This window comes from Phocoena sinus, chromosome 2, assembly GCF_008692025.1.
Source record: "Phocoena sinus isolate mPhoSin1 chromosome 2, mPhoSin1.pri, whole genome shotgun sequence".
Lineage (NCBI taxonomy): Eukaryota > Metazoa > Chordata > Mammalia > Artiodactyla > Phocoenidae > Phocoena > Phocoena sinus.
Window position 1 is genome coordinate 176871406 of NC_045764.1, and position 22327 is coordinate 176893732.

The window sequence follows — 22327 nt, forward strand, 5'->3', positions numbered from 1 at the left end:
CTCAGCTTATGGACAGGGCCAAGGCCCAGAGGGCTGGCATTCGTTTTGTCGTGCTCTCCGAATTTGGTTTCTGCTTTTTCCCAAAAATATATTGCTGTAGATATTTTTGCTAGTACTGCTTTTGGAGCAAGTTAAAATATATGGAGTGTTTCACACTTAGCAAAAAAGGTAGTTTTAATTCAGCAGTAATTTCTAATGCTTTCCCACATAAACTTTCTAAAAGTTATTCTAAACTTTTTTTGTTTTCGAAAAGGAAAAACAAGGGTTTTTTTACCTATGAAATCCTCACTTACCCTGAAACTGTTTTCAGTAGGATTTGTAGGAGATCACTGGTGAGGATCCCAGCACCAGGGTCACTTTTCAGTGGTATCTGGGGTGAGTGTCTCGCACATTTATAAACTGGCTCAGCTGTGCGCTTCTGTCCCGTAGGCTTTGGAGTTTAAGATTTGCAAGATGCGCCCATCCGCGAGGTGTCTGGTGTGCGGCGAGCACTGGAGCGGCAGGGCCAGCCGGCGCTTCTCCTCGCTGGTCAGTGGCCGCGCCCTCCTCGTGAAGGTCTTCTCCGTGGTGCATGGCGTCCTACATGTGGACGCCTACCTCTCCTCGGCGCTGCAGGACGCCGTCAACGTGCGAGACGTCCTCGTCAAGGAGGGCTATGCCGAGCTGGCCGAGGAGCCCTATGAGTCCAAGGTGTGCGCTTCCGTCCTCCTTTTAGGAACGTGTGTGTGTGTCTGAGTGTGTGTGTGCAGAGGGCGGGGGAGTGAGAGAGAAGGGGGGCCCTTTTCCTCTCTCAGGATATTGGGGGGTGAAGAGCTGGACAGTGTTCAGTGTGTTGAGGTCTGTGGTGCCCTCGTAAATGTCTTCTAGTTTCTTTGAGACCAAATAATGGTGGTCAAGTGCTGTTCTTGTTGGTTTCTGATTATGGAGCTGTTTTTTTTTTTCTTGGAATGAAGATTATATGTGAAAATGTTCTCTGTTTGGGGATTTTTTAAAAAATGGATTCCAAGATTTAGCTCCCTAAGGAAAGTAATCATATAAAATATTAGTTTCAAGTATTTTGAACATTTCAAAATGTCTTTCAGCTGTTTCTTTCAAAATCAGTTCTGAAGCTATTTTTCTTGACCTGAAGGTTTGAGGTGCCACATTGAGGCTCACGTTGAAGGTGGTTTGTTTTTCCTTCTGTAATTTCTTCTGGGGATGAGGTGCTGAGTTGGGCAAGGGACAAACAAGCAGGAAAATGTCACTCTAGAGCTGGCTGGGTTGTGTTTCCATGTGGGAAAACACTTCCGGGGATCCTGGTAATATTCCCAATATGAAACTGACTTTTTTTTTTTTTTTTTTTTTTTTTTTTGGCGGTACGCGGGCCTCTCACTGTTGTGGCCTCTCCCATTGTGGAGCACAGGCTCCGGACGCGCAGGCTCAGCGGCCATGGCTCACAGGCCCAGCCGCTCCGTGGCATGTGGGATCCTCCCGGACCGGGGCATGAACCGTGTCCCCTGCATCGGCAGGTGGACTCTCAACCACTGCGCCACCGGGGAAGCCCGAAACTGACATTTTGTATACAAAAAATTCTTTTTCTCACTCTTTTCAGTTATTTGATGGCTGAAAGGTAGTAAAGGCTAATGAATTGAGCCTTTAATGCATTCTGTTTTATTTCTTTTGTTTGAATTTTAAAATGTACTTGAGAAGATTATCTTTTGATACCTTAATAATCTAAAGATCACCTAAGAATAAGGTCATGCCTGTGAAATACTTTGATTAGCTTGGAATAAAGTGCTTTTAGTACTGGTTTTCCTTTTAGCAAAACGAACTTTTCTTATTTTGTTCAGCAAAGCCATGAAGTTCTCAAGGGTCTCTTTTCCAAATCAGCAGAATATGTGACAGACATGTCCGTGCCATCCGCCTTGAGAGACGACAAAAAGTATCTGATCCGGATTTTGTTAGAGAGCTTTTCTTCCAATAAACTGGGTAACCCAAACTGCAAGGTAATTTATAGGAGTTATTTTAAAATACAGTTAAAATTAAAAAAAAATCATTCTACATTTATAAGCTGAATTGTAGCTAGTAGTCATGGTGGTTTTTTCTTTACTGTTTTTTTTTTAAATTAATTTATTTTTGGCTGTGTTGGGTTTTCGTTGCTGCACGTGGGCTTTTTCTAGTTGTGGTGAGCGGGGGCTGCTCTTCGTTGCGGTGCACGGGCTTCTCATTGCTGTGGCTTCTCTTGTTGTGGAGCACGGGCTCTAGGTACGTGGGCTTCAGTAGTTGTGGCACGTGGGCTTCAGTAGTTGTGGCTCATGGGCTCTAGAGCACAGGCTCAGTAGTTGAGGTGTACGAGCTTAGTTGTTCCGTGGCATGTGGGGTCTTCCCGGACCAGGGCTCGAACCTGTGTCCCCTGCATTGGCAGGTGGAGTCTTAACCACTGTGCCACCAGGAAGTCCCTCTTTACTGGTTTTTAACTGTTACTTTTCTCACAATAGAGCCTATATTAGTAAGACCAAAACCCAGGGTTTAGTATAGAGCAATGCTTTGACTAGTTCTTCTTTTCTTCCAAAAAAAATTTTTTTATTTCTTTATTAATTAATTAGCTAGCTAGCTATTCCGGGTCTTAGTTGCAGCATGTGGGATCTAGTTCCCTGACCAGGCTCGAACCTGGGCCCCCTGCATTGGGAGCGCAGAGTCTTAGCCAGTGGACCACCAGGGAAGTCCCATGACTAGTTCTTTTTAAAAACTAACCTTTCCAAAGGCGATGTTGAGTGAAAAAAATGCACAGCCTGAAAGTTGAGGATTATATTTTATTTGGCAGACTTTCTGAGGACTTGAAGCCTGGGAGGCAGTCTCTCAGGTAGTTCTGAGGGACTGCTCCGAAGAGGTGAAGGAGAAGCCAGGATGTATAGGAATTTTGCAACAAAAACCAGGCAGTCGGACAGCAGGCAGCATTTTTCAGTCACAGCGACCAGTGCTTGTCTATCAGAACAAGGGGAAGCACAGTGTGTGGGCTTTTGAGAACCAGCGTCAAGGCTTAGCTTCATCCTGTGGAGGTGCTCTAGTCACTTGGCCCGTTTGGAGGAGGGCTGACAGGGACTCACTCTTACACTGCCCCAGCCTTTGGCTGTGTGGTCATAGACCTGCTTATTTAACTGGAATAGTCTGCTGCCATGAAAAGAATACTTTCACTGAAGTATTTGGCAGTGTTTCCTTTTTTTGACCAAAGTATGTGTATGTATTTATATATAGAGAGAGAGGAAGGTTAGCAAAACCATGGAAGGAATCAGTTGCATACCAGAAAAATACCTCCTTTAACGCATTTTTCTCCCATTAAATCTCAAAGATGTTATGACTGACGAAGGTGTAGCTTTTTCCTTTTTTTAAACTATGAGCTGGCTTTTGGATTTTTTAAATGTATGTGAAGTGACATTTTACTTACTGGTAACATCTTGTATATTTTATGTGTACAGGCAATACTTCATGGGCCTTTTAACCCTTATGAACTGAGGTGTCATAGTCTGACCAGAATATCCAAGTTCAGGTATGATTAACTTAAGTTTCCCATGAAGTTATTTTCTCTGGTTCTCTTTTTACAGAGCTCATCAGAAACTATCTTTTTTTTATACCTGACCTGTAGGAATGTGTTACTTTTTCTGACTCCTTCCAGCTTCTCCACTAGCTCCAAATCTGCGGTTCCCATTCTCTCTTATGTGAAAGCCATTCTGTATAAGACATGTTGGAGTATCTTTCATCAAAGCCTTCATTTTTTCTGTTCTTACTGTAATTGTTATACATTCAGCAGGTCTGTGAGTGCCCCCTGTGTCCTGGGAGCAGTTGGGGAGAACAGTAGTGAACAAACACAGTTGGTGTCCTCCCCCAGATTATGGGTCCAGTGGGCAGAGGGTAGGACAGAGAAAGCCACTTATTTCAAGATAGGTTGATGAGGGTCTTGTTAGGGGCCATGGAACATTACGAAGGCATCTAAGAGGGGCCCCTGTCCACAGTCGGAAGGCCGTCGAGATTTTCCAGGGAAATCTGAAACCTGAAGCTTGCAGAGGAGTTAGACCAGGAGAAGTCCAGCTGTCAGGGCAGGCAGGGTGAGGGCTGGGTGGGGAGGGTCCCAGCAGCAGGCATATGGGCCTTGGGTCACCTCTGAGGAAGTGGAGGGAAAGTGCGGGGGCTGCAGAGCCTCACAAGCCACGTGGGAAGCCTCACTGTGTGTACTTTATTTTTTTAATTTTTTATAAATTTATTTATTTATTTTTGGGTGTGTTGGGTCTTCGTTTCTGTGTAAGGGCTTTCTCTAGTTGCAGCGAGTGGGGGCCACTCTTCATCGCGGTGCGCGGGCCTCTCACTGTCACGGCCTCTCTTGTTGCGGAGCACAGGCTCCAGACGCGCAGGCTCAGTAGTTGTGGCTCACGGGCTCTAGAGCGCAGGCTCAGTAGTTGTGGTGCATGGGCTTAGTTGCTCCGCAGCATGTGGGATCTTCCCAGACCAGGGCTCGAACCCATGTCCCCTGCATTGGCAGGCAGCCTCTCAACCACTGCGCCACCAGGGAAGCCCTGTGTGCACTTTAAATGGTCACTTCGGCTACAGGGTAGATCCTGGCTTCTCGAAGTCTCCTCCAGGACCAGCAGCAGATGTGTCCTCAAGAGCTTGTTAGGGATGCAGGGCTCAGCCCCACCCAGACCTTTCGAACCTGCATTTTCACAAGGTGTTCAAGTGCTCTGTGAACACTTTAAAGTGTGCAGAGCTCCAGCATGAAGGACGCTCGGGTAGGCGCAGACCTCTGAGGCTGCTCACACTGTGCTCCAGAGCAGGACCGCCGTGGACGGTGCCGAGTCCACGACAGGAGGTGCAGAAGTGGGCAGCTTTGTGAGAGCTTTCGGTGTGGACCCAGCAGGCCGGTGCCTGATTAGAGTTGGTGCTGGGGGGAGGAGTGGGAGTGGAGGGCGCCCTGCTGGGCTCCGCTGAGAGGGGGAAGGGGGCGGGTGGCCACGGCACAGAGGTCTGGGGTGCAGGTAGAGGTTCGGGCAGCGTCAGCACGTGGCTCCAGGGATGGCTGGGATCACACGAGGGGTGGAAGAGCGGAAGGGGTGGAGGACCAGCCCCAGGGCTCCAGCGTGAGGAGGCTCAGTGCAGACTGGGCCGTGGTGTATTGCGCTTGTTGGGCCTGTGTTTGCATGTTGGACTGTCTTTGAAATGTGTTCCTCGTGGGTTTGGCATCACTCACTGCCTCGCGGCTGGAGGAGCAGCCGTCTCCCGACAGCTCTCCTTTCAGGCGTGTTCGGATTGAGAAGGAGAGCATCAACTCTGTCATCGTCAGCGACAGCCCCGAGGACGTCCACCAGCGGATGCTGGTTGCAGCTTCCCTTTCGGTTGACGCCACCGGTGAGTGAAGGCCTGCTGTCCCTGTGGTGTTGCTCTTCGCTTCTTCCCCTTGACTCCAGTTCCCGGAACAGTTTGTCTTATAATCAGTGAACAGCCTCACGCCTGTGTGCCATGTTTTAGACTGTTTCCTGAGTACGTTGGCTGGTGGGAGTTTAAGAACTGGAGCATCATCACCTTTCCCGCTGTGCAGGGGTGCGTGGATTGATTCCTTAATCATCCATTCATTCCACTGTGCTTGGCCACGAAGGAGAGCAAATCCAAGAGCCTGGCCCAGGGACAAACCCGATAGCCTAAGGAGGAGAAAAAGGCGAGAGTAACCAGACAGGACGGGTCCCCAAACGGGGTCAAAGCTTGAGCCTTAGGATAAGGGGTTCCTCTTGGGGTGCTGTGGGGACCGACACCAGGGAGCACTTCTCTGCTGGGGCACATCTGTGGGGACAGACTCAACACAGGGAGGGAGGCCTGAGGACAAGGAGGAGTTGTGGGGAGGGAAGATGGCACACTCATTACGATGCGCCCAGCGCTGCCCTTGGCCGTGACTGTCCACAGGGTCCACCATGCTGCTGAGGGAGACCTCGCTGATGCCGCACATCCCCGGCCTTCCTGCGCTTCTCAGCATGCTCTTTGCACCAGTCATGGAGCTCAGGTATGGGCTGCTCCCTTGTCTTGTCCCCAGGCTTTGGTAAGATGCGAACCCAGTGGGAGAAACGGGGCCCCTCCCTCCTTTTGGAGAGAAAGCGCTGATGGAAAAGTGTCCTTGGCAGGTCTGGAGGCCGGCCGCACCTCCCCCAGCTTCAGTGTGATTGAGGGAGGCATTAGGGTTATTTGTGGAGCTACGCTGAGACTCAGTTTAGAAGGAAGCTCAGAGAGCTGACAAGGACCTGCAGCCTCACACAGGAGCGTGACTTGAAGTGGGGCAAGGGATCAGAGTGGAGGTGGAGTTGAGGCCCAGCATCAGCACCGCGCTGATGGACGTCCTGTTGTTAGTGGGCTGTGGTTGTGACACCAAGTCTCCTGGCACCGGTTGTCAGTGGGAAACCATGCCCGTCCCACTCGCGATGGTGCCACGAGGTAAGACTGCAGCGGTGGCTCTTTCTCGTGCCAGGATCAGACAGGAACTCCTAGAGGCTTTAGTAGAGAGAAGTGTGTCAGTGAGCAGGGCTTGCTTTTTTTTTTAAAATTAATTAATTAATTTATTTTTGGCTGCATTGGGTCTTCATTGCTGCGTGCGGGCTTTCTCTAGTTGTGGCGAGCGGGGGCTACTCTTCGTTCCAGTGCGTGGGCTGCTCATTGCGGTGGCTTCTCGTTGTGGAGCATGGGCTCTAGGCGTGTGGGCTTCAGTAGTTGTGGCATGTAGGCTCAGTAGTTGTGGCTCACGGGCTCTAGAGCGCTGGCTTCAGTAGTTGTGACACACGGGCTCAGTTGTTGTGGCTTGTGGGCTCTAGAGTGCCAGCTCAGTAGTTGTGACGCACGGGCTTAGTTGCTCCACAGCATGTGGGATCTTCCCGGACCAGGGCTCGAACCTGTGTCCCCTGCATTGGCAGCCGGATTCTTAACCAATGTGCCACCAGGGAAGCCCCTCAATATTTTCTAATAACCTATAAGGGAAAAGAGTCTGAAGAGGGATATATACACATACATACATATATATATCCAAATTGCTGTGCTGTATACCTGAAACTAACACAATATTGTAAATCAACTATACTTCAATAAGTAAATAAATATATATATACTATCTGTATATATAAAATAAACTCAGGCTGCCCATTCAAAAAAACAAAAACAAAAAACCCCGTGGCTTAACAATTTTGAAATATTAACTTTTCTCAAAACTTTTCATTTAGAGTTGATCGAGATGGCAAATGCTATACTGGAGTCCTCTGTGGTTTGGGGTGGAATCCGACTACAGGGGCCCCTCTCCTGCCGGAGCATGACATGGAGCTCGCATTTGACGTGCAGTTCAGCGTGGAGGATGCCATAGAGGTAAGGCTGCTGAGGTCATCATAGAGGGGGAGCTGCTGCTCGCGCTCGTTTTGCTGGTACAGCCGTTCAGCAACAGGAGCTGTGTCTGAGGCCGTGCTTAAAATGCAGGCGCACACCTCCGGTCCTGGAGGTGCTCGCTCTCCCTTGACCTGCCTGTTTTACTTTTCTGTGCAAAGTAGCTTCCCGACAGGTGGTGCTCTCTGGATTTCTCATTAGGTGCCTCCCAGCACAGTAAGCCTTCCTGGGCAGTAGGACTGAGCAGCAGGCAGCAAGACTGCCGTGCATGTCTGCCCAGGCCTCACCCCACGTCAGGACCAGCTGGGCATCCTTGCTAGTTCCTGTTGGGGACTGAGGAGAGTCCTGCCCCACTCGGTCCTTTCCACGCACACACGGTGGGGGGCTCGCTGGGCTGACCCTTGGGTGCAAACTCGACTCTGCGGCGGAAGTACCTATGCTGGTCTGGGACCAGATCGGTGCACAAGTTAAGGCTGACCATTTAGAGACTTGGGTGACAAAGTAATTTTATAGCTTTTGAATTTAATAATGAAAAATTTGGGCTTATGTTTTGTATGCTTTTGTTTTTGTATTTCACTGTTGTAGTAACTCAGTTCTGTTGCATTTTACAAAATGAGAAACAAAGCTGGTCTTTCAGGACAGCTAGTTTGGAAGCAGTCCTCCAGAGTGCTAGAAGTTCCATGGAGTCGCTGAGGTTGGCGTAGCTGTGCAGGAGGGGGTGGGGTGGGGGAGGGGCGCCGGGTGAGGCCTGCGGTCTGGTCCTTTCTCCAGGGGGCATGTGGCTTTGTTGATTGAACTTGACTGCCCTTTCATGTAAAGGGGCTTCGGGGCTTAAAAGTACTCCTTAGATCATAGGCCTAGTCATGAAATGTGAAGCTGTAAAACTCCTAGAAGTAAATACAGGAGAAAATCGATATGACCTTGGGTTTGGCAGTGAGTTTGTAGATGCAATGAAGCATAATCTGAAAGAAAAAATTGATAATTTGGACTTTATCAAATTAAAACCTGCTCTGCAGAAGACCCTGTTAAGAGGATGAAAAGACAAGCTACACAAGGGGAGGAAATATTTGCAAATATGTATCTAAGGAAGGACTTTTGTTCATAATGTGTAATGAACTCTTAAAACTCAATAAAATAAGCAACTAAATTAAATATGGATGGCAATAAACCAATGAAAAGGTGTTCAACATCATATGTCATTAGGAAAATGCAAGTTAAGATCTCAGTGACGTACCTCTGCAGACCTATTAGAATGGCTAAAATCCAAAAAACTGAAAATACCCAGTGCTGGCAAGGATGTGGAGCAACAGGAACACTGTTACTGCTGGTGGAAGTGCAGAGCGGGACTAGTGTTTGTGGAGGATAAGGTTCTTCAAAGTTAAACATACACCGACCGTAAGACCCAGGAGTCCTACTTTTAAGTATTTATCAAAGAGATTTGAAAACTTACATCCACATAAGACCTGTTTGTGAATATGGATTGCAGCATTCATAATAGCTAACAACTGGAAGCAGTCAAGATGTCCTTCAGCAGGGGATGGACAAGCTGTGGCACAGCCGTATACAGTGGAGTACTCCTCAGTAATAAAGGGAGTGAGCAGTTGATTCCTGCAACAACGTGAGCGAATTTTAAACGCATGTTATTAAGTGAGAGAAGCCAGGACTCGGGCGGGGGCTGCAGATGGTATGATTCTATTCATATGACATTCTGGAAAAGGCCAGATTATCGGGACGGAAAACAGATTCGTGGTTCCTAGGGGCAGAGGAGTGATGGACCACAAAGGATACCACAGGGACTGGAGAGTGAAGGAGCTGCCCTGTGTGTGCTGCGGGGGTAGATGCATGGCTCTGTGTGCTTGTCAAAACCCGTAGTCTGACTACCAAATGTAAAATAGATGGCTAGTGGGAAGCAGCCACATAGCATAGGGAGATCAGCTCGGTGACTTGTGACCACCTAGAGGGGTAGGATAGGGAGGGTGGGAGGGAGACGCAAGAGGGGGGGATATAGGGTTGTATGTATGTATATAGCTGAATCACTTTGTTATACAGCAGAAACTAACACAACATTGTAAAGCAATTGTACTCCAATGAAGATGTTAAAAAAAACAACAACAAAAAAACAAAAAATCCCATAGTCTGGGGCTTCCCTGTTGGTGTAGTGGTTAAGACTCCACGCTCCCAGTGCAGGGGGCCCGGGTTCGATCCTTGGTCAGGGAATTAGATCCCACGTGCATGCCACAGCTAAGAGTTAGCCTGCCACAACTAAGGAGCCCACGTGCTGCAACTAAGGAGTCCACCTGCTGCAGCTAAGACCTGGTGCAACCAAATAAGTAAGTAAAAAAATAGTTTTTCCCATCTTGCAAGATGGCGGGTGAAAAGGCTGAGAAGCCAGATACTAAGGAGAAAAACCTGAAGCCAAGAAGGCTGATGCTGGTGGCAAGGTTAAAAAGGTGAAGCAGGTTAAGAAGGGGAAGCCCCACTGCAGCCGAAACCCTGTCCTGGTCAGAGGAATTGGCAGATATTCCCGATCGGCTATGTATTCCAGAAAGGCCTCGTACGAGAGGAAGTATTCAGCAGCTAAATCCAAGGTTGAAAAGAAAAAGAAGGTGAAGCTTCTTGCTACTGTCACAAAACCAGTTGGTGGTGACAAGAATGGTGGTACCCGGGTAGTTAAACTTCGCAAAGTGCCTAGGTATCATCCTACTGAAGATGTGCCTCGAAAGCTGTTGAGTCACGGCAAAAAACCCTTCAGTAAGCATGCGAGAAAACTGCGCCAGCATCACCCCTGGGACCATCCTGGTTATCCTCACTGGGTGCCACGGAGGCAAGAGGGTCATTTTCCTGAAGCAGCTGAGCAGCGGCTTGCTACTTGTGACCGGGCCTCTGTCCCTCAATCGAGTTCCTCTGCGGAGAACACACCAGAAATTTGTCATTGCCACTTCCACCAAAATTGATATCAGTGGTGTGAAAATCCCAGAACATCTCACTGATGCTTACTTCAAGAAGAAGAAACTGCGTAAGCCCAGGCACCAGGAAGGTGAGATCTTCGACACAGAGAGGGAGAAATACGAGATTACAGAGCAGCGGAAGGTTGATCAGAAAGCTGTGGACTCAAATTCTGCAAAGAATCAAAGCTGTTCCTCAGCTCCAGGGCTACCTCCGCTCTGTGTTCGCTCTTACAAACAGAGTTTATCCTCACAAAGTAGTGTTCCAAACTTCTTACAAAGAACCTAATTAAATAATTGGGTCCAAAAAAAAAATAAGTAAAAAAATATATAGTCCGTGCCCCGTGAAAGAGTGGAACTCTGATATATGCAATCCACACACACACACACACACACACACACACACACACACACACACCCAACACCGACTAGGATTTGGGGGATAATTGCATTGAAGGGGGTGAGGGGAAAAGGAGCTTTGGAAACCACTTTTAACTGGAAATGGTAAGGCTCCTGTCTTCTACTTGGTAAAGTTGTTTCTCATGGAGTGCAAGTTGTTTCTGAAACTGTGTGCTACTGGGCTTGAGCACGAGTAAACGGACGCAGGAGCCAGGTTTCTTATTACTAAACTTAGAGGTGGACTTAGAAAGGAAGGCTAGAACACACCCTGTGGGACAGGGTGACGGAGACATGGTTCAGTAGGAATTCACATTTAACTTCATGCAAGTAAGTTACGTGTGTATACATGATTTCGTACGCACGCACCAATAACCTAGCTCTCTGAGCGCAAGAAACGATGACACCCCAGTAGCCACGAACTACCCAGGGCCCAGATTGCGGTTTCTGATAGGATTTTCCAATAAAAGGAACCAGGGCTCCTTGGAGAAATGGGCAGAGGAAACACAGGATGAGCCTGGAGCTTCTTGTAGAGCCAGGAAGTAAAGAAGCACTCAAGAAACAAAAGTATGCAGCCTGTCACAGGGACATGGGAGGCCAGTGGCCAGGGTTGGGACAGAGCAACAAAATAAATCATGGGGTATTGGGTTATAACTCACGGTGTCCAAAGGGTGTAAACAAGTGCTTGAATAAACAAATGGGGATGAGGAGACAAATCTTCCACTCAGGAGAATTCCCAGCAGTGCCCAGGAGGTGGAGCTTACACCTCCCCTGTTCCCTCCTCCCCGCTTTGAGAGTGGACTAGACTTAGTGACTGGCTTCCACGGAGCCTGGCAGACGCTGCCTCGGCTAAGTGGCCAAGGCCAGCATCACCAGTGATCCGTCCTGGCGATGGCACACATGTCCTGACGGGATGGGATGAGAAGGGCCCCCACCTCTGTGGGGTTCTCCCCGGAACTCACCACCCCAACCTAATCATGAGAAAGGCGTCACATAAGCCCAGACTAGGGGGCATCTCACAAAATACCTGACTAGAAATCAGAACTGTCAAGGTCTCAACAGGAAAAGGCTAAGAGACTGCCCTGGACCAAAGGAGACCGGGGAGACGTGACAACAGGTGCAGTGTGGTGCCCTGGATTGGGTCCGGGGATAGAAAGAGGACGTGAGTGGAAAAGGTGGTCAAATCCACATGGAGCCTGGACTCCAGTTAATAGTGACGTGCCCAGGTCAGCCTCTGAGTAGTGACAGATGGACTGCGGGTGGAAGGCGTTCGCATCCGGGAGGGGTGCACAGAACGTCTGTTCTGTCTTCGCTGCTCTTCCTAAATTTCAGATTACTCAAAGCAGAAAGTTCATTAAACACTATGACACAGACTGGAACAAAATATGGCACGTTGTTGCTCTGGGGGCGCTCCTCAGGCTTCTGTGGGAACGTTGCAAACAGGGCGACAGTAGGGGCCGAGAGGGGCGGAAAGGGTGAAGGGGTCAGGTACATGGTGACCGGTGGTAACTGGACTTAACTGTGCAGTGTATACAAGCACCGAATTATTCTTTTGTACCCCTGCAACTAACATACTGTCATGTACCAATTGTACCTCAATTGAAAAAACACACACAAGGGACTTCCCTGGTGGTCCAGTGGTTAAGAATCCTCCTTCCAATGCAGGGGACGTGGGTTCAATCCCTGGTCGGTGAACTAAGATCCCACATGCCGTGGGGCAACTAAGCCCATGTGCTCTAGAGCCTGCGTGCCACAACTACTAAGCCCACGTGCTCTGGAACCCGTGTGCCACAACTAGAGAGAAGCTCGTGCTGCAGCGAAAGGCCCCACGTGCCTCAACTAAGACCTGATGCAGCCAAATAGATAAATATTAAAAAAAATAAAGGAAGAAAAGCACACACAAAGTGAGAGGAACGTATGTCCTCCCTCGGTATCTGTGGGAGATTGGTTCCAAGACCCCCATCAGATACCAAAATCTGCAGAAGCTCGAGTCCCTTATATAAAATGGTGTAGTATTTGCATATAACCTGTACACACCACCCATACACTTTAGATGATCTCTGGATTACTTATAATACCTAATACAATGTAAACCCTATGTAAATAGTTGCCAGTGTATGGCAAATTCAGGTTTTGATCTTTGGAACTTCATGGAATTTTTTTTTTCTGAATGTTTTTGATCCAAGGTTGGTTGAATCCACAGATACAGAGGGCTTACTGGGTATGTGATACAAGTAGATTTTGAACAGTGTAACCCCATGGGTTAAACTATTAAATTTTAGTAGAATTTTAAAAAGTGTGCTTACACTGAAAAGTCTGAACCTTCCTTGCTGTTTTTTTTTCTGTTATTGCTTCTTAAATTATCGCTAGTGGTTATTGGTGTTATTTGTCTCGTTTTGATAATTTCTTCCAGAAACGATACTGATGGTAATCATGAAAATATGAAATCTGAATGCTTATGAATTATTTAACTATGGAGTGGAATTCAATTATAGAAGAACCATATGAGTACGTTGCCATTTTATTTACAGATTAATATTCTCAGAGCTGCTATTAACAAGCTAGTGTGTGATGGACCAAATGGATCGATGTGTCTTGGGCCAGAAAGGATCACACAGTTGCAGGATAATGCTCGGCAGAAACTTTTAGGGTGAGTTGTGTGATGACAAGTTTTCTTTCTTAGCTGTCTAGATTGTGAATGCCTTGAATTGTTTATGAGACGTGATAGACTGATCCTCTGACGCGGGGCGGCAGCTTAGAGGTGCCAGACGGAGGCACCAGCCACCTGTGTCCTGATCGTCAGCCAGGAGCCAGGCAGCAGGTAGGGGCGGCTTGAGAATGTGATAAAGAGACCCTTTCAAATGGCACAGGCAGGTCGGAGGGAAACCACAGTGGGCACCTCAGGGGCAAAGGGAGGGAAGGGGCCTGGGCTGTGGAGGCTGAGAGGCTGTGTGGAGAGGACCAACCTACAGGAGTGGGCCCCGCTGTCGCGCTTCCCCCTCCCCCTCCGACACTTGCTGGGCTCTCCGTTGGCCAAACCCAATCCGAATCCCTAGGACAGGGGCTCTCGTTGGTGCAGCCCGTGAGCCCAGGTCAGCCTGGACAGCTCAGAGGAGGCCGAGAAGGGAGGACAGACATGGGGGAGGAGCAAACAGAAGGCTCCCGGCACATCCAGTCCTGCGTGAGAACAGGGAGCAGTGGACACCTTTCAGAAAGGCGTTAGATAAACAGAGCTGCCTTAGCCATTGTGATAAAGGCTGAAAATATTTTTACGTGAACTTTGTGTTGAAGTTTAACATACATACAGCGCACAGGTCAGCTCAGTGTGTTTGCACGCAGTGAATGTGCCATGTGACCAGCAGCTGAGGGAAACCGTGTTATAAAACATACGAAGTGCTCATAAAGCTAAAAGAAACCACCCAAAATGCATATGGGAAGGAGCGGCAGGTCACCAAATTGGCAGATGCTCCCTGTTCTTACACAGCTCTGCTCCCAACAGCACAGGACGCCTTCTCGCCAGGAAGGACCAGTCACCTGGTGCTCCTTTGCCTCTCCTTATCCCCTCTCTCTCCACCCCCGACGAGGGTGGCCGTGTCCTGACTTGCTGTGCTCTGGGTAGGTGGGGGTTAGGGTAGCAGTTCAGTGGTTTTAGTAAGTTTGCGGACTTGTGCTAACCATCACCACAACTCAGCTTTACAACAGTTCTGTCATCCCCAAAGGTTCGCTTATAAATACCTTAGAACAGTTGTGGTGATAGTCACACAAATCTATAGATTTACTAAAATTATTAAATTGTGTACTTAAATTAATTAGTTCATGGTACGTACCTCAATAAAGCTGTTTTTAGAAACACAAGTTCTTACGTTTGTCAGCAACTCCTATTCCTACCCCCACTCTGGGCAACCACTGAGCTGCTCTTGGTCTCCATAGATTTGCCTTCTCTGAAAATTTTATATAAATGGCATAATGTTTTTTTAAAAAAAAAATCTGGCTTCTTTCATTGAGCATAATATGTTTGAGGTTCATCCGTGTTGTAACATGTTTGTTCTTTTTAACAACGGAATAATACTCCACTGTTTGTGTCTGCCACATTTCCTTTATCCATCCATTCCCCAGGTGATGAAATGGTTGGATTGTTTCCAGTATTTGGCTGTTATGAATAATGCTACTCTGGAAAGTCATGTAAAGTCTTTGAGTGAACATATATTTTCTTCTCTCTCGGGTAGATATCTAGGAGTAGAATTGGTAGGTTGTATAGTAAGTTTATGTTAATTTTTTAAGAAATGGACAAACTGTTTTCCAAAGTGACTTGCGTATTACATTCCCACCAGCAACATATGACAGTTCCAGTCTCTTCACATCCTTGCCTGCACCTGGCATTGTCAGTGTATTTTTTGTTGTACTTAATCTAGTGGAGTTATGGTAGTATCTTATTATGGTTTTAATTTGCATTTCCTTAATAACTAATGATATAAAAGATCTTTTTATATCCTTATTAACCAATCATACACCTTTTCTGGTGAAGTATCTTCAGATCTTTTCCCTGATTTTTAATTGGTTTGATTGTCGTCTTATTGAGTTGTAGAAATTCTTTATAAATGCTAGCTAAAAGTCTCTTCCGAATATGCCATTTGCAGATATTTTCCCCATCACATAGCTTGTCTTTTCATTTTCTTAATGGCGTATCCTAAAGAACACGTTATTAATTTTGATGGTGTCCACTTTAGCTTTTTAAAAAAAAATTTTATGGTTTATGCTTTTGGTGTTATATCTGAAAAATCTTTGCTAAACCCACCTTCACAGAAGAGTTTTCTTTCTCCTCTGTTTTCCTCTAATTCTTATATTTACTTATGGTACTGAGGTCTTTGATCCATTTTGAGATGATATTTGTATATGGTGTGACGTGTAAGAGTCTTAAGTTCATTTTTTCACATATGAACATCCAGTTGCTATAACATCATTTGCTGAAGAACTGTCTTTTCCCCCTCTGAATTGCCTTGGCACCTGTCAAAAATCAATTGGCCATAAATGTAAAGGTTTATTTTTGAACTTTCCTATTTTGTTCTGTTGATTCATGTCTGTCTTTAATAGAAATTGGGTAGTGTTAGTCCTCATATTTTGTTCTTCTTTTTCAAAGTTGTTTTTTTTACTCTTTTAGATCCTTTTACTTTCCATATAAAATTTAAGATCGTCTTGTTCATTTCTACAACAAACCTTGCAGGGGTTGTGATGGGGATTGTATTGAATCTGTAGATCAGTTTGAGGAGAACTGCCACCTTAACAGTATTGAGTTGTACAATGCACTGAGCTGGAATGTCTGTTAGATATCCTTTAATTTCTCTTAACACTTTTTATGGTTTTCAAGTGTGCAGTATTTTGTTAAATTACTTCTATTTTAGTCTTTTTGATGCTATTGTGAATTTAAATTGTTTTCTTTATTTTTGCATTGTTCATTGCTAGAAATGTTGTGGCCTCTCCCATTGCGGAGCACAGGCTCCGGACGTGCAGGCTCAGCGGCCATGGCTCACGGGCCTAGCCGCTCCGCGGCATGTGGGATCTTCCCGGATCAGGGCACAAACCCATGTCCCCTGCATCGGCAGGTGACTCTCAACCACTGCGCCACCAGGGAAGCTTGATTTTTATATATTGATCTTTTATCCTGTGACCTTGTTAAACCTGTTAGTGCCAGTAGTTTTTGTAGGTTCTTTAGGATTTCCTACATACAGGATCATATCTATGAATAAAGACAGTTTTACTGCTTCCTTTCCAATCTGTGTGCTCTTAATTTCTTTTTCCTGTTATATTATACTGGCTAGAACCCTCTGTATTGAGCTGAATAGAAGTGGTGAGAACATACATCTTTGCCTTGTTCCCAGCTTTGGGGAGAAAGCATCGTTTTTCACTACTAAGTATGTTAGCTGCAGGTTAGCTGCAGGGTTTTTGTAGAGGCTCTTTATCAGGTTGAAGGAGTTACTTTCTATTCCTAGTTTGCTGAGAGCTTTCATAAGGAAAGAATGTCACATTTTGCCAAATGCCTTTTCTGTGTCTGTGAGATAATCATGGTTTTTTTTCTTTGATTTGTATGGTATATTACATTAATTGCTTTTTGGTTGTTAAAACTAGCCTGCATTCCCGGGATGAATTCCACATAGTGTGTAATTCTTTTTATAAACTTGTTTTATTTTTATTTATTTTTAAAATTTATTTTTATTTTTGGCTGTGTTGAGTCTTCGTTGTTGCATGCGGACTTTCTCTGGTTGCAGCAAGTGGGGGCTACTCTTTGTTGCAGTGCGCGGGCTTCTCACTGCGGTGGCTTCTCTTGTTGCGGAGCTCTAGGCGTGCAGGCTCAGTAGCTGTGGCTCGCAGGCTCAGTAGTTGTGGCACACGAGCCTAGTTGCTCTGCAGCATATGGGATCTTCCCGGACCAGGGCTCAAACCCGTGTCCCCTGCGTTGGCAGGCGGATTCTTAACCACTGCGCCATGAGGGAAGTCCCTATAAACTTGTTTTATAGCAAGCAAGTTAAAGGTTTTTAATAGGTTTTTGCTAAAGATTTTTCATCCGTGTTCATGAGGGTTATTGGTTTCACAAGATACCACAAGTTTTCTTGTGATATCTTTGTCTGATTTGGTATCAGAGTAGCACTGGCTTCATAGAATGAGTTAGGAGGTGTTTCCTGCTATTTTCTGAAAGAGTTTATATAAGATTGATATTTCTTTAAATATTTGATAGAAATTACTAATGAAATCATTTGAGCTTGGACTTCTCTTTGTGGGGGGATTTTAAATTACTAATTTCTTGTGTTTTAGGTCTGTTCAGATTTTCTTTCTTCTTAAGTCAGTTTAGCTTAGCTAAAGTTTATTAATTCTGTTGACCCCTTTAAAGAACTAACTTTTGGTTTTGTTGATTTTTTTTCCCCCTAGTGTTTAACTTTTTTCTGTTTCATTGATGTTCACTCTCATAATGATTATTCCCTTACTTCTGATTGCTTTGGGTTTAGCATGCTCTTTTTCTAGTTTCATAACTTATAAGCTTAATTATTGTTTTGAGACCTTCTTTTCTGTTACAGACGTTTAAAGCTATACATTTCTCTCCGTTACTGTTTTTGCTGCATCCCATACTTCTTGATTTGTTGTATTTTGATTTTTATTCTTTGTAAAATATTCTCTAGTTTCCCTTGTGATTTCTTCTTTGATGGGTTATTTAGAAGTATATTGTTTAATTTTCAAGTATTTTGGGATTTTTCAACTTTTTAAAATGTTGATATATAATTTATTTCTGTGTAGGTATTATACATACTTGGAATGATTTCAGTCTTTCAGAATTTCTTTTAAAATTTATTGAGACTTGTTTTATGGCCTGACATACAGTCTTTCCTGGAAAATGGTCCATGTTCACTTGAGAAGAATGCACGTCTGTTGTTGGGTGGGGTGTTTTGTAGATGTTGGGTGGATTGAGTTGGTGTTCTAGGACTCACTGTCTTTGCTGGTTTTCTCTCTAGTTCTGTAATGTTGAAACTGGGATATTAAAATTTCTAACAAATTATTGAGTTATTTCTTTTTTCAAGTCTGTCAGCTTTTCTTTTATGTCCTTTGGGGCTCTGTTAGACACGTTTATGTTTATAATTTTTGTATCTTTCTGATGTATTAGCCCTTTTGTCATTATGAAATCTTTTTATTCTAGTAATATTTCTTGTTTTAAAGTCTATTTTGTCTGATATTAATATAGCTACTCTGGCTTGGTTTTGTTACTGTTTGCATGGCATATCTTTTCCTATCCTTTTACTTATAACCTATTTGCATCTTTGAATTTTTGTAAATGATTTTTCTGCCTAATTCCTGCTCTCCTCTCCTTTGGGACTCCCATTTTACATGTGTTTGTGTACAATTGATGTTGTCCCACTGATCTCTGAGGCTCTGGTCATTTTTCTTCAGTCCTTTTTCTCTCTGTTGTTCAGATTAGTTGGCTTCTGTTGATCTATCCTTAAGTTTACTGATTCTTTATTTGTCCATCTCACACCTGCAGATTTTGGTCTCCTACATAAGGAATTTTCCATTTTAGTTATTGTACCTTTCAACTCTAAAATTTCTCTTTGGTTCTGTGTATAGTTTTAAATTTTTATTGAGATTACCTTTGAGTCATTGCCATCATATTTTCCTTTATTTCTTTAAACACAGTTTGCTTTAAAGTCTTACCTGCTAAAACCACATCTGAGTCCACTCAGTCAGCTTCTGTTGGCTGTCCTTTTTTTTATTCCTGAGTATGGGTCACACATTCCTGTTTCTTCACAAAATATCTCATGATTTTTGCTGAAAATTGGGCATTTTAGATCATGTAGTGTATTAATGTAGGGTTTTGATTACTCCCTGCAGAATTCTGCAGAATCAGTTTCCCCACCATGTTGTAAGGCCACTAATGCCTGTTTTTTTAATTCTCCTTTTTATTTTTCAGCCTGGCTTGTTAGGGGTCATCCTTGTGTCTGCATTGCCTAGTGCTCAGCCAATGATTAGTGAGAAGTTGTGCTCAAATACCGAAGTCATTAAGGCTTCTGCCCGCTGCCGGTGGGTCTCTGTGTGGGTCATGTAGTACATCCAAAGTTCAGGCAGTTTTGAAATCTGGCTTTTATTTCTTGCCAGGGCTTTCCTGTGCGGGTATGCCACCTTCTAGTCGGCCAGGGCTGTGTGGCAGGCCAGGGGCCTTCGTAGGTCTCTGCCGCACTGGTGTGCGCAGCTTCTCCGTCAGCTAGGGAGTGTGTGGTGAGCCCGACTAGCCTCTGCGGCACTCGTTTCCAGGATCTCCCTCTTGCGTTTCTGGATTGTCAGCTGGTCTGCTGCTGGCCCCAAGCAGGACCAGGGCAGAAGGCTCCCAGAGCTGTGGGCTTTCTCCATTTATTTCCTACTGAGGTTGCCATTTTTACTGACAGTGCTGCCAGGCATGAGGGTTTTTACCCTCTGCTCCAAATCAAGTAAATTCAGTCTGGCAGTGAAGATGCCTGTTTTCACCCTGGGAACACTAGGGTGCCAGGTGGAGCTGGTGGGGTGGATGTGAGTGGTGGGTGGGAGTAGCCCCAGGCATGAATTCCACAGACTCCGCTGTTGTTACCTGGAGTTCAGCAGTTTTTCGTGAATGAATGCTTCTGAATTTGCTTTTGGTTAATATCCAGAGTCTTCAGGCATGTTTTTTGGACGATTTTGTCTAGTTTTATAGTTGTTTGGGGGGGTGGTGCAAGATTTGCAGACTTCTTTACATTCTTATTGCTAGAATTCTCTGTCTCTGCCTTTTTAAGCTGATGACATTTCCAACTTGTCATGGCTGCTTAAGAATAAATGGTATAAAAGATCCTCTTACATTTCCTAGAACTTGACTCGGTAACCCAGGCGACGTGTGGTAACGGAGCAGCTCCACTGGTTACTAGGGGAACACAGAAAACAAGGGTCAGTCTTATGGACCCACGTTGCTCCATTTTTTTTTGTTTTTGAATGTATAGGGGGTTAAAATATTCTCTGATCATAATTACATAAATTTTGACCTTTCAGAAACTTATTGGAGTTACAATTCTGAGGGAAAGTACATAGGATTTAAGTACAAAGTACATAGGATTTAAATTTCATTTTAAAAATCACGGTAGTGTTTTCAATTGCTAACGTATAATTAAGGTGACTTAAACTCTCTTTTTTTAAATTTTAGTTTGTTCTGTCCATTGAAACCAAGAGAGAAGATTGTTCCTAAGTGGCATGAAAAGCCATATGAGTGGAATCAGGTGAGTGAGAAATAGGTGGCCATGTGAGCAGCCTACCACCAGGATTGATGGGAACAGAACTCTTGATGGATTCAGGGGCTCCAACAGGGTTGGTGGAGGGTGCCCGGGGAGCAGAGGGAGCCTGGCGGCAAAGTGCGTGGTTCTTTGGTTAATGGGGCAGGGTCACAGGCCACACAGGCTGTTTCTGGATAGTATACTTTGTGTAATGTCTTGGTGAAAAATTAGACCTCAGGCTAATTATCCTTTAATTTTGGATAAAACAGGTATGAGTGTTTGGATAGGGTACATTGGTTGTTGTTGGAGTGGCTTGGAGACATCCACCTTCTCACTGTGCCCTCATATGGCAGAGAGAGTGGTGTCTCTCTGGTGTCTCTTCTTATAAGGGCATTAATCCCATCCTAATCCCATCATGGGAGCCCCACCGTCATGACCTCATCTAACCTGAATAACCTCGCAAAGGCCTCATCTCCAAATACCATCACGTTGGGGATTTGGAAGACACAATTCAGTCCATAGCAGTTGTGAAGTAGGGCACGGCCCACATGGGGCACCTTGACATTTCCTGTCTGTAAGATTTAGAGTAAAATGTAACTTCAGGAAAGGAACTCAGGGAGGAATTTGAAGCTTTAATCCTAGAGCCAAGGATGTCTTTATAAATAAACCAGCTGGGGCACTAGTTCCTCATCCCTTTGGCAGTAGAAGTAGGCTACCACCCCTGGAGATGGTGTTGTCCCACTCTGAGTCTGGAAGTTACTTCTGCTGCAGAATGTTCCTTCTCTCCATGTGCTCCCTGACTGGTTTCCCCTGTTAGAGCCCTGAGGACCAGTCCCTGGAGCCAGCTCCATCATGTGCACAGAGCTGTGCCCCAGCCACCTCTCCTGCAGCCTCCACGGGGGTGTTTGAAGCTAATAGCAGGGCTTAATTTGAAAGCAGAATTTCATTCTGAGGTTGATGTGGTTTAGAAAACTTACATGCTTTAATGCCTCTGTTCACGTTTACTGTTCACAATTACATAGGAAGGAATGTATGGCAGATTTCTGGGTAAACATTGCCATATTATTAGGATGAATTAAAGATGAAATAGCAGATATATAGTATTTATTGTTGTGAGAATAGAGAAGCATTCTGTAAATATTTTTGGAAAATTAAAAGAGTAGTTTCTGCCATCTTATGTGTCTATGTATATGTGTGTGTATAATTTTATTTGTTTTACTTTATGTCTAGAAAAGTCCCATTGCAGAGCCTGACTGGTCCTTTTGCCCCGATAGGTTGATCTGAAACTGGTGATGGAGCAGGCGGACCGCGAGAGCAGCAGAGGGAAGAACACCTTTCTGTACCAGCTGCACAAACTGATCGTCCTCAGTTCCTAGACGGGATGCAGGCTGTACCCAGCCCTCCTGGGGGCCACGGAGGCCTGTTAAAGGCTCCACCCGCAGGCTGCCTCCCTCTGTCCACTCTGTCTGAAAGGCCTTCTCGGTCCCAGTTCCTTTCCTCTTCGGATGGTGGCTGGAAAGTGGTATTTCTGTTCAAGTGAAAGATTGGGAAAAGTCTAGTCTTTTCTAGAAACAGAAGATCACTGTATTAATAAACACTTTGGGAAAAGTTATTCTGAAAGAAGACTTCATTTGGAAAAAGAGCTGTATTTTGCTTTCAATTTACTAAGGTAAATATAAGTGGCTAATTTTTCATGTAAGGTTCTAGAACATGCTTGTATGTCCTATTCTGTTACACTGATTTAAACCTGGGGCACAGGAGAAACCAGGGCTCCCAGTGTACCACAGGGGGAAAGCTGTGTGTTTTTTTCAAAACCATGTGCCATTTTCAGATTTTTTTTCCATGAAGGAAAATACC

The 22327-nt window shown here is 45.2% G+C and overlaps 2 protein-coding genes across 6 annotated transcripts in view; both read left to right on the forward strand.

The window, feature by feature from the left end:
- TDRD9 (tudor domain containing 9) overlaps positions 1-22082 on the forward strand; it is a 79582-nt gene extending 57500 nt beyond the window's left edge. For all 5 annotated transcript variants that reach the window (XM_032624147.1, XM_032624146.1, XM_032624148.1 and 2 more), the window contains 9 exons: positions 430-690; positions 1830-1985; positions 3456-3526; positions 5267-5376; positions 5926-6022; positions 7224-7362; positions 13250-13368; positions 20404-20476; positions 21745-22082. In XM_032624147.1, the coding sequence (XP_032480038.1) occupies positions 430-690; positions 1830-1985; positions 3456-3526; positions 5267-5376; positions 5926-6022; positions 7224-7362; positions 13250-13368; positions 20404-20476; positions 21745-21846 (1128 nt within the window). In that variant the 3' untranslated portion in view covers positions 21847-22082. The remainder of the gene's footprint in view (positions 1-429; positions 691-1829; positions 1986-3455; positions 3527-5266; positions 5377-5925; positions 6023-7223; positions 7363-13249; positions 13369-20403; positions 20477-21744) is intronic.
- On the forward strand, positions 9742-10622 carry LOC116749611 (60S ribosomal protein L6-like). Its single transcript, XM_032624151.1, is given in 3 exon segments — positions 9742-9778; positions 9781-10150; positions 10152-10622. Coding segments are annotated over 3 exon segments (867 nt in total). The 3' UTR covers positions 10612-10622.
- Positions 22083-22327: the final 245 nt, after the last annotated feature.